The 11,806-nt window shown below is 39.9% G+C and overlaps 1 protein-coding gene across 3 annotated transcripts in view; it reads left to right on the forward strand.

The window, feature by feature from the left end:
• Nucleotides 1-7,023, forward strand: part of DNAAF9 (dynein axonemal assembly factor 9) — a 79,048-nt gene extending 72,025 nt beyond the window's left edge. For all 3 annotated transcript variants that reach the window (XM_040590852.1, XM_040590862.1, XM_040590870.1), the window contains 3 exons: nt 46-111; nt 765-858; nt 2,393-7,023. In XM_040590852.1, coding sequence (XP_040446786.1) covers nt 46-111; nt 765-858; nt 2,393-2,505 — 273 coding nt within the window. In that variant the 3' untranslated portion in view covers nt 2,506-7,023. The remainder of the gene's footprint in view (nt 1-45; nt 112-764; nt 859-2,392) is intronic.
• The last annotated feature ends 4,783 nt before the right edge of the window (nt 7,024-11,806 follow it).

Consider the following 11,806-nt stretch of genomic DNA (forward strand, 5'->3'; position numbering starts at 1 on the left):
CTGTCACTCAGTAGGTATATAACTGAGGTCTAATTCTTCATACAGAAACCTCAGAGGAAAGCCCTGAAAACCAGAGGAATGCTGACCCTTCAGGAAATAAAAAACATTCATGTAAGTAGAAGCAATTAATAGCAAGCCCTTCTTCTGGCTGGTTTTCTTAAATATGCTTTTGTATGATAGAGCATCTCCAATACCTGCCATAGCAAGTGCTCTGAGCACCAAATTATCATGGCAGTTACTGCCTTTTGATACACTTGAAACACAACTGAGGCTGTCCAGAAGGGATTTGAGATTTAAAGCTTGGTGTTATCTCAGGGCTTCAAGTTAGCCCTGAGAAGTAGGGGGAGGAGGTGTAAGGTGTTGGAGAAGCATACGGTTTTGGTTACTGTAATGGTCTTTCGCTGTCTTTTCTCCCTGTTCTGTGCTGTGCCAGGTTATCACTTACAAATTAGGATCCTAAATGCCTAATCCTGCCCTCATTAACTACCTTTAGGTTGTAAGTGCTGTCTCTGGAGTTGGGTTCCTAAGAGTACGGCGTGGCTATGATTAGTGTTGCTGTACCTAACACCCCTAGTCCATATGGATGTCATTTGTCATACTCTCTTTCTGAGTGCTTCTTTATAGCCAGGAGCCATACCTTCCTCCCTGGCTGTTAAACTCAGCAGAAGGAATTTCGCTTTTATCTGTTTAAATTTTTTGGGACTGTCTCTAAGCAGTTCTGCATTTTAAAAGTTTAACATACAGTATCTTCTTTCCTAATGTAGGTGAAACGCCACTTGGATCCACTCCCAGCTGGTTATTTTTACAATGGGACTCAATTTGTGAATTTTTTTGGCGACAAAATGGATTACCATCCATGTATCCTTTAAAGTGGCGGGGTGTGTGTGTGAAGGTTTCAGGTAGGCAACAGGCTATGCAAATCTGACGTGTAGACTGTGGAAGCAGGCAATATGGTGAAGAGCCAGTTTGATTTGTGGTTATATGAAGTGAAAAGTTTTGTTCCTTAAATCTGTGCGTCACTACTTGCCACTTAAAGCTTACTGTTAAAACACTTTTTTAGAAGTATCATCTTAAGAAGCAGAACAGAACCAACAAAACAATCCCAAAATTGTACATGAGCTCACACAGAACATCATTTATGGACCACAGCTCGACAACAAATATTTTTCAAACCAAATAGTGCTGTAAGATTGCTTATCATGACCTGGTCATGACTGATAAAACTTCCAAATGAATATAATTTTGTGTGGGTACATGTGCACACATGTTGAAGTAAAAACATTCAACGTTGCTTTAGGTTTTACTACACTGTTCTTTTTTTCTGCCACGTATTTTGCAGTGAAGCTGATGATAAATGATTGCTCTCATTTTGTAAGTTGAGGTGAGAAGAACCTTACTGGATGCCATGCAGTAGTATGGACAGGGTACTCAGAATTAGGTGTGGAGGTGCATTTTTTGTAACCACTTTTTAAACTCAAAGTAAAACCTTATTTTACAACTACTACAGCTTAGCAAGCAGTGTGATCTGCTTATCAAATTGTAGCATATGCAGATTTGTAAATGTGCTGTCCTTGCTGGTTGTCTTTGTCAATTTACAGAACACAAACTACAGCTGAAGTAGGGTCCTCTGGAATTCTCTCCAGAAATTATCTTTATTTTTTAATTTAAACCTGATAATATTTTTTGGTTTTGGCAAGAAATGCCAGAGTAATACTAATGTTCCGGTGTATTCCTGTTCTCATTTTCATAACTTTCTATTGCTTTTGTCTTTGGTTTATTGCCAATTTCAAATTTGGTTTTGTATTCGCAGTTTACTTTTCACTTTAACAAACTTTAGAAAAATCCAAGTGGGTTCTGTGATTCTCTTTTGGAATAAGAACAAGTGATTATTTTATTTGTCCTATGGGACAACTACAAAGTTTTAAACCAGCAGACTTATGTCTGCAGGGTAAGCTCCTACTTGAGTTATACTGGCAGAAGATAGCTTACCGGTATATTTGGACTTCAGTATTCACTGGATCTTGTCTCCACCACCATCTTGGTGTTTGGCATTAAAAAATACAGGCACTGGTTAACCACTTCTGAATGATTTGAATTTTGGGCACAGTGTTTTAGACTTCTACTTAACCAAAATAGCTGTAAACATTACAAACCTGCTCTAGTTTTGCTGTTAAATTCTTCCTCTTGGCTGGGAAACGTCCACTGCGCAACTCCTTTGTTTCCCAGTAACACAGGGGAGTTGTGGTTGGGTCAGACTGCGGCACTCCTGGAAGCTAATATTTTAAATTCTGCTTTCGGTATGTGTCCCTGAACTGGCACGCCCTTTAGACCTGTATGTTGTTTTCTAATGAATGCTATTTGCACACATTTTTCCTTAGTGTTTTGAAATCAGTGATGGACCAGTTCATGAATGATTACTTGGAAGAAGCCAACAGGGAAATTGAGAAATACAACAAAGAACTAGAAGAACAAGAGTATCATGATCTCTTCGAGCAGAAGACATAAGCACGTGTGTTCTGTGCATTTCTGAACCACCTACTATCAGTAACCAAAAATGCTGTTGTCCTTGCTGGTTAACTAGAAAATTAAGTGAAATGTCAGTTTTCTGCACTCCTTTTAAAACTAAGAGGTCATTCCTGTAAGGTTGGCATTTTAATATGGTAACTGCTTAGCTGTTTGTACTGTCAGGTTTGCTTCCACTTCACCTTAATTCCAGACTGTAAAAAGCATCACCTGGAATCTCTGGCTAGTAGTGGAAACTTATTTAAAATAAGAAAAGAAGCAAAACTGTGTTTCCTAATAGGTCAGAATGTAATCGTCGAATTGGTCCGTCGTGCAGATAATCAAACCGCTTTAATCTCTGGGTGTCCCTTGAAACTTGTTGCACAAAGGCATTGATGAGCAGTGGTATACTTCAGTATGTGGGATTGGGGGATGTTCCTAAAGCGAGAAATGGGGGATCATTTAAAAAACTCGGATGAGTACCTATTCCCACAGCTGTTACGGTGTTCCCAAAGCGAGAAATGGGGGAACACCTCAAAAACTCGGATGAGTACCTATTCCCACAGCTGTTACGGTGTTCCCAAAGCGAGAAATGGGGGAACACCTCAAAAACTCAGAGGAGTATCTAATCCCACAGCTGTTACGGTGTTCCCAAAGCGAGAAATGGGGGAACACCTCAAAAACTCAGAGGAGTATCTAATCCCACAGCTGTTACGGTGTTCCCAAAGCGAGAAATGGGGGAACACCTCAAAAACTCGGAAGGTTATCTAATCCCACAGCTGTTACGGTGTTCCCAAAGCGAGAAATGGGGGAACACCTCAAAAACTCGGAAGGTTACCTAACCCCACAGCTGTTACGGCGTTCCCAAAGCGAGAAATGGGGGAACATGTAGGCATCTGCGTTTTTTTGAGGGGACAGTGTCTCATAACCTCTGCACAGTTTGAATCTGCAGCTGAAATTTTGACTTCTCTAACGAAAATATCTTTATACATTTCAGGGTAAAATGAGATAAGCGGCGATATCTTGCTTTCTTTCCAGTGTTACTGGTGCTCTAGAAAATACTGACATGAATGGCGGTAATCTGCAATTTACTGTTGCTTAGAAGATTATCACTGAAGCATTCTTATTTCAGTACTAAAAACTAAGCAAAGCAAGAAAAGAGAGATTCTTTAGCTAAAGAAATCCTTCTCCTGAAAATTACTTATTTCCAAAGGTAAAAAATATCAAAAAATATGCTTGAAATAAACTTGTTTGTAAAGCTTTCAGAAGCATTTGCGTGCTGTAACATTTAACACCTGGTGTATCAGTTTAGTGAAGTACTTGCAACAAAACCTTTACAGTTACTAAATGATATCGTGATAGGAATTCTGGCAACTTGTCCTTTAACTTAATTTAGTGCAGTTTTAAGAGAGACTTCATAGATCAGTGACTGCAGGATTATAAGGTACCCTAGCAGTTTCTTAAGGGTAATTATTGAAGCTTATTTGAATAAGCAGATTATTGTATCATGCTATGTGCTCAGAATTTAGTCCAGAAGAACTGAACAGTCCAGAAGGAATTTTTTATTTTCATATTCCATTGCCTTAGGAACATCTCAGTCTTTTAATATAACTGCAACTTCTCATTTTGAGTCGGATGTATGTAGTACAGTAAGAAACAGAATGAGTAACTTCTTAAAATATACTTAAAATACTTATAACATGTCCACACACTCTTTCTGTGGCAGGAAAATGAGATTTAACTCCTGCCATCAAACTGAAGGCTAGATACAGTTTTATGCCTTACTTAAGGAATATATTTTTTATCTTTGGAATATTGAAATGGCTGAAATTTCAATAAGCCTGTAAAAAACCTGAAAGTTCTTTTAGGTAGACTTTCAGTACACGTTGCTACTAGCTGGCTCGGTGCCTGTGCTGTGGTGGTTTTACAGTGCAAAGGCGGAGTTCCAGGTGCTGCAGATTGGGATATAGATGTTGATAAGGTTTCGTTTCTAGCTTTCTTACTAGATTTGAAAAGCTGTCTGAATTGAAGATTATTTTTTTTTTGCACATCACGAGACTTTATAAACTACATGTATCCGGTTAAAGTACAGTAAAAGCCAGCGATTAGTTTGTGTTTTTAGGCTTTCTGGGGTAACCCGTATTACAGGTATAGAGCATCATGATAAGGCTCGTGAGTTTATCTATGCATGGCTATACTTTAGTCTTAATATACTGTAGTGCCTGGTAGAGTAAATGTAGCTAGCGGTGGATGTGGGGGGCTAGCGGGTGTTTACAAACTAAGTACAGTTGGTTGCATGAAACTATTTATCAGATCAGGATTATTAGAGTACAAAATTCTGGTCTCAACACTGCAATAAAAGGGGGCATTAGCAAATTCTTCACAAATTCTAGTTATTTGCCAATAAACTTAGTGTAAACCCAGTGTGCTCCTTTTCAGTACAAGTTATATTACCTGCAAAGCCATATTTTTAGAATAGTGGTATGACTATGTTATGTCGGAAGAAGTACCAGTGGTTGGGACAGCAGGCATGTTGTCAATGCTTTGTCTCAGTTCTGAAGTCAACAACAGAGTAGATTTAAGTGCAATTGATTGAACAGTAGTTGAAGATACTGTAGCTTTTTTTTGCTCTGCTGAACTCTTTTTAAGAACTCCGATTTGTGCAGCTCTCAAAAATAAATGTTGGTGGGGCTAATTCATTTGGGGTTGGCGTAGTGAGTTGTAATTACAAGTGAGATCCGCTGTGAACAAAAAGGAAATAAGTATTTGGAATCGGCGTGCTACTGTGCAAATTGAGCTGTTCCTTAAAAACTGAAGCAGAAGAGCTCAGAACAAAGGCCTAGTATACTTATATACTGTACTGCATGTTATATGGTAATAGCTGTGTATTATGAAGACCTTTCACCATACTGGTACTATTTCAATTAATATATTTTGTTATTGAAATGAATTGATTACCTCAATTTTTTTAGGTTTTTTATTAGTTTTTAACTGTGACTAAAACAGAAAAAATACCGAAATAGTGAAACTGTGACAATGGTATCCTTTAAACATAGTAGTGCCTTGCAGATGACACCATTTATTCACAAAGCATAAAATAAATGGATGTCATGGGTTGTATTGCACCCTCTTTTTTAAGGAAAAACGGTTTTGGTGAAAGGACTTAAAATTAACCTAGTGAAGAATATTAGCACAAATGGTTAAACTGTTTAAAAGAAAACTCTTTGAGGACTAAAATGTGTAAATGCCTGATGCTGCTGATAGTTTAATAGCAGTTGCTGATTATTTTAGAGTTACTTCTAACAATCAGCAGTGCTTTTTTTTAGATGAGTGTAACTTTTGTACTCCAGTCAGAGATGTTTATACTGTATCAAACCCTGTCTGTAGGGGTAATCTGGTTTCCTCATTCTTTTGAATTTGAAATGAGGATTGAGATACTTCTAAGGATCTAGTTTTGAATTTTTTTTTAGCTACTGTAAAACAAAAAAAAAAAAAAAGGAAAAAAAAGCACCATTTCTAAACCACAAATGTTTGGATACAGAAAAAAAGTGCCATTACACTGTTCCTTTATCTCTTACTGCATTTTGAAAATTGGTAACAGTAACTTTGTGTTCAGGCATTTGTGATACTGAAGAAGTGCTGAGAGTCCTCAAGGGGTTTACATGCTTTGCTGACCTTCATGTTAGCAGCTTGTGGTGGTGTTTTTTTGTTTTCCTCACCGAGAATGAGTGTGGTCGTTACTGAAGTTATAGGGACAAAAACATCATAAACATAGGAGAGGAACATTTGCAACTTAAACTGCGCTGCAATCTTGGAGTATTTTATATTAAGCTGTGCAATTTGGTCTTAGTCCAGTTTTATACTTTGCAGTTAACAAAACTGATTGTGGGGAGGATTTAAGTTGCAAGTAAAAGTTCCCTAATAAGTTGGGGGGTGTGGGATGGGGGGGGGGGGGGGCGGTATTATTATTTTTTAATTGAAACTTTTCTGAATTTGCACAGATTTAAGCTCTGGAATACTTTAGTATTCTTAAAAGGGAAAAATTGTAACTAGTATAGTGAATTGTAAACTGTGAGTTGTTTAAACCGCATTGTTGATCTAATTTTAGATTGTTTTAAAATGTACCTCAGAAAGCTAGTGAGAAATTGCTTCACTTTTACACAACAGCCAGATACTAATGTAACACTTCTCACTTTACAATGTGCCAAAATTCACTTTTATACTAGTTCTCAATGCTTTAATATTTGCAATTTTAAGTTAAAAACTTGTTACAAACACTACTGTAACTTCAGTTAAACTGAATTGTGTGATTGAAGCTTTTTGCCTATTGTATTTATTACACAACTTGATTCAGTAAATATAAAATTACCTTTCCATTTATTTTTGTATTGTTTACATGTTTATACCTGCCATTTGTGTGACTCTTACACCTGTAACTCAGATGTGATGGACAGAACCAATAAACAGTATCCATCTGCTGTCTTTGACTTCTTTAATAAACTCACTATTTCTTAAACTTGACTTGTTTAAGCTTTGAGCAGTTTTCTTTAAAAAATTGTGGGTTTTCTAAACTGACTGAAAGGTGACTGGTTTGTACTCAAACTAAAATGTAAAGATTTAAGGATTTAAGTTGGTTTTTTTTTAAAGCTGCTGTTTTGCATATAAACTTTCTTGCTTGGGCTTCTAGTTGGGTAAAGTTTAAGACTGGTTGTAGAATGAAGGATATTAATTTGCTTCGTGCCTGCTCTCTCTCTTGTTCAGCAACTGTATGTAAGCATAAGTTGATAGTTGTCTATACACAAAGGCAGGGACTAAATCCTCCTCCTTGTATTCGTATAAATGAGGATGCAATTTCAAAACCAGCTTCCACTGATCTAAAATAAGGCTGCCACCGAGAGGGCAATCCCACCTTACCCTCCCTTTTCTGCTCCAGTCACTGAGTGGGAGGATGTGCACGAGTCAGATCAGTTTGCTGATTAAACTGAATTTACAAATTATTTCTGTCTGTTTGACAATGCTATTGCATTATTTTTTTGTGTGTGGGAAGGTGTTGCATTCAATTAGTTCTTATACACTGTTTATGTAAAAATAGCATGTTAAATTCAGCCTGTTTTGCATTCTCCAGGTGTGCACACAAGGAATTGCAGCTTCTGATCACTCTGCTTTTGACTGAAATCCAGGAATTTTCCCTCACTATGCAGCTAGTTTTGGAAGCATCTTCCACTTGTAAATGCACTTGGGCTGCATCCACTGCTGCTGAACTGCCAAGTACATGAGTTTCCTTTTGATATTAGTGTTGTGTTGACAGCGTGTAACACAACTTCCATATTGTTACATAGTGATTGTCTGGTGGAAGCAGACAGTTACTGCTTCAGTATTACAGTACAGACCCTATAACATCCTTCACGTGTCAGCTTTGCCAAGAGCGTTTGGATCTTGTTACTACTGACATGTGGGCATATGTTCTCAACCCAAGCCTTTGGGCTAGGTCTTAGTACTGGCTGAGTTAACTAGGAGGGTTTCCAGCATCCCTCAGGTACTTGAGTAGGGAAATCTAAAGTCTTGGCCCATGGCTTTGTGCACGTCTTACCATATAGTTATTCTTAAGATGCTTTTCAAATGCAGCTAAATTGCTGAAGGTTAATGAAAGTGACTTCTTTATTACCTTTTGGTCTGCCAGGATCATAAACAGTTGGACTTGACCTTAAAGATCTTTTTCCAACATAAACTACTCTATCTTTCCAATGAGAATTCTGCTGCTTTCTCTGGTGCATAGCTCTGCTCACTGCTGCTGTGCCCTTGTTTCTGCATCTTTCACTCTGGATTTTCCAAGATTTAACCCAAGATCAGTTTGTGATGGATTATTAAAATGTAAAAGTTGTCATCATATTACAATTTTAAGAAATGTGTTTTGCAAACAAACACTTTTACAGAAAGGCTGAGAAATTAGACTGTCAGCTGGGTACATGTAGTTCTTTGGAGCTCTGAGCAGGAAGGGTACATCTGTTCGTAACAGCCTTTTAGCTTGAGTGCAAGGAGAAAAACTCTGACCAGTGATGAACTGTTTGTGATCTGGGAACTTCTAAAAGGTACTCCAGTACAGAGGTATTGAGATATTTTTCTAGAAGTGAGGTGTGTCTCTCACCGGCTTTACTGGAACGCTTGGTGGTGGGGAGACCGCTGGCTTCACTATTGTCCCCTCCACGAACGTGACATACTGTAGGTGATCATTTTGGCCTGAATTCAGGATGCTTGCCTCCACAAGTGACAGGTTTCTTGTGCATCCATGTGATCCTGGGCACGCATTTGTATTGAGGTTGTATCCTAGAGCTGCAGCCAGCTGTTGAGCTCTGTCAAGCACGGCACAATCTCTTGCTCTCGTGCTTTTACCCAAGCCCGTGTCACAGACATCAGCCCTGGGCTTAGCAAAGGTGTGCTGTGACAGGCACCTGGAGCACCTGCAAGGAGGAAACATCACCTACAAATACAGAGCAAGTTGTTTTGGTTTTTTATTCTTGTTCTTGTCTTTGCAATACCAATTTCTGTCTGTACAGTTTCATTAGTTGGACACACTTGTAATGTGCTGTAGGATTTGTTGTTGGGAAAGCTTTGAAAGTAAGCACTGTATTGCCTCTTGACACGCTTTGCTAGCTACTGATTCCCCTGCTTCTGTGCTTCCTGTGCCTTTTCCACGTGACATGGATGTGCCTTTCTGCCTGCAGCTTTCGCCTCCTGCATGGTAATCCTGGGGTGCTCCATCCTACTGGGTTATTTTTCAAAAAGAGAAAATATTTTTTCTCTCTCCCAGGAATACTTGGGTTAAAGCTTCCTGAAAGTGGTGGTGATAAATGATAAGCTTTGAATTGCCTGGTGGGCCAGCAGTGCTTTCTCCATGGAGACTCTAGTTTGATTCTGCTCCTGGTGGCCTCGGTTTTGTGAACATTTACTAACATAGCTCCTGCAAACCAGGGGGGTTTGAGGTGTCTGTGAAAGTACAGTGTTACATCAACTTACAAGCAAACAGTGTTTGGGGGAAATCCCTGCGTTCCAGAATCAGAGGAAATACTCTTACATTTGTGCATTAGCAAAAAATGAAGAGCAATAGAAGGTTTGAGTGGGAGAGTACACAAGGTGTGATTGTTTCATCTGCTCCTTTTTTTAAAACTTTTGGCCATCTTCTTGGGTAAACCGGTGGTGCTGACTCTGTGCTGTGTCTCACCCACTGCAGTTTCCGCTCTGCCTAGCCCCACTGCCCTCACGTTGCGCCCTAATCTCCAGTTCTCCAGGCTGAACCTGTTTAAACGTCCATTTATTTTTAGCAGCCAAAACTTTAGAGGAAGAGTGTGCAATGTGTTTAAAATACTGTGAGCACACTTGCAAGTTTGTAATTTTTACAGTCTTTTTTAGGAACATAATATAGAGGTTGAAGAATGTCTCTTCTCCAATCCAGCTCCCCTAAGGGGCTGTGCAGGTGCATCCTCTTTCACTTGTTTTAAGCAGCTTATTCTTTTTCCCCTCCATATTCTACTTACTATGGGGCAGAACCAAACTTTCCAGCCAGTCTCTATTTACTCTTCCCATACTGCTGTTTAGCTTCAAAGGTATGGGTCCCATTCCTCCCCAAATCCTTGTTCCTCTCTCTTTAAACTTGAGGACGACTTTCCTCCCCTTCCCCCTGAAGGTTGATCCCCAGGCATGGCTGTGCATCTCCCTGCTTCAGTCTCTGTCCTCTCATTTCCCCTTTCAGATGGGTCATCCTATCCGCTGGGATTTGCAGGGAGAGCAAAGAGCCATCTAACCCACAGTGTGGGTGCTAGCAGTGAGCGCCAGGCTCCTGGGCTTCAGCTGCTTGCACATCTGGCCAGCTTCGGCATGTTTATTTACGTCTTGTGTTTTATACCCATGTTTCAGTGCTGACATGGGAAATGTAACAGGTAAAATTTCTGTTGTGGCAGGTCAGGTAAGATCAAGCTGAGACTCTCAAGATCTCTTATGCCTTAAAAATCTTAAAATTTAGTTTGGGTTTGGGTGTGGGATTTATTTTCTGTCCAAAATAGCTTCTTACTGCCTACAAACAAGGGATGGAAGGGATGCACAGGTGGGTGTCCTAGGAGCTGCAAAACCTTGGTTGGGAAGGACCTCGTGAGGTTGGCTGGCTTGTCCCCCTTATCGTTCAGACTGTTCTCTATGAACCTGAGCTGCTTCTTCAATAGCTCCTTTTCTAGGCAAAGGAAACATGGAAGATCTCATCTGGACTTGGGTGGTATATTCGGAATGCTTTCAAGATGGGAAGCCATTGATTTGGCAACAAATGGTGGGTAGGTCACAAGGTTGGTCAGGAACTGGCTGAAGGATTGATGAGAGAGGTCGGTGTTGCAAGGAGAAGGTTGTTTGGTGAAGCTCCTGAGGAACGTGCGCAGTGAATTATTTCAGTCACAAGAATTTTTGTATAGGGAATTTACTCAGAGTGTAAACTAAGGGAGTGTTATATCCAGAGGAGGGTCAAGAAATGGTGGAGAATGAAGTGGAGGATGTAGGGGTAGCATTGAAAATCAAATAATGAAGATATTAATGGGGGTATTTGAGCTCATATCACTCAAAGCGAAGCTGAATGTGAGGCTGGTGCAAAAGCATCTCTGAAAAAATGTAAACAAGTTCTGGGATGTGAATAGTGCCAGTATTTCCAGTGTGGTACGGGGTGATGTAGGCACTCGTAGATCACTGGGATAACTTGTGTTTTTCTGGTCACTTGCGATCAGACTCCAAAAACACATACGCAGAAGTGTTCAGGGTGGATGGAGATCCTGTCTCATCTAGGGACACTAAAAACGAGCTTCGCTTTGGCCCTACAGGTGCAGATTAGATGCTGGGAGGAAGGTCTTAAATGGCCAGTGGGAGCATCCTGCTCCCTTACTAATAGGAGTCGGTGAAGATAACCCCCCCCCCTCAAATAATGTAACATTTAAACACTTTGAAAGGCAATCAGTGCTGGGAATGCCTACTGTCTGAGTTCCGTGTCCTAAGAGAGATGAGTTAGGTGTTCCTAGACAGATCTGAGTGCATCCCTTGGATCAGGGTTTTTAGGCCTGTTGCTTGCTCTCAATTCTCTTTCTCATCTTGGCAAGTCTGGTAGCATCTGCAGAGGCTTCCAGTTCTGCTTAGCTGTTCACGAGTGCCTCTGTGTTCCAATGTGAATTGATCTGGAATTTCCTTGCTTATGTGTCCTCAGACAAATGGTGCCTTTTTAGCTTCATAAATTTCTGGCCTGATAGAAGCAATGAATTCACAACAGGAATTGCATGAA

This window comes from Falco naumanni, chromosome 1 (assembly GCF_017639655.2).
Source record: "Falco naumanni isolate bFalNau1 chromosome 1, bFalNau1.pat, whole genome shotgun sequence".
Classification (NCBI taxonomy): Eukaryota; Metazoa; Chordata; class Aves; order Falconiformes; family Falconidae; genus Falco; species Falco naumanni.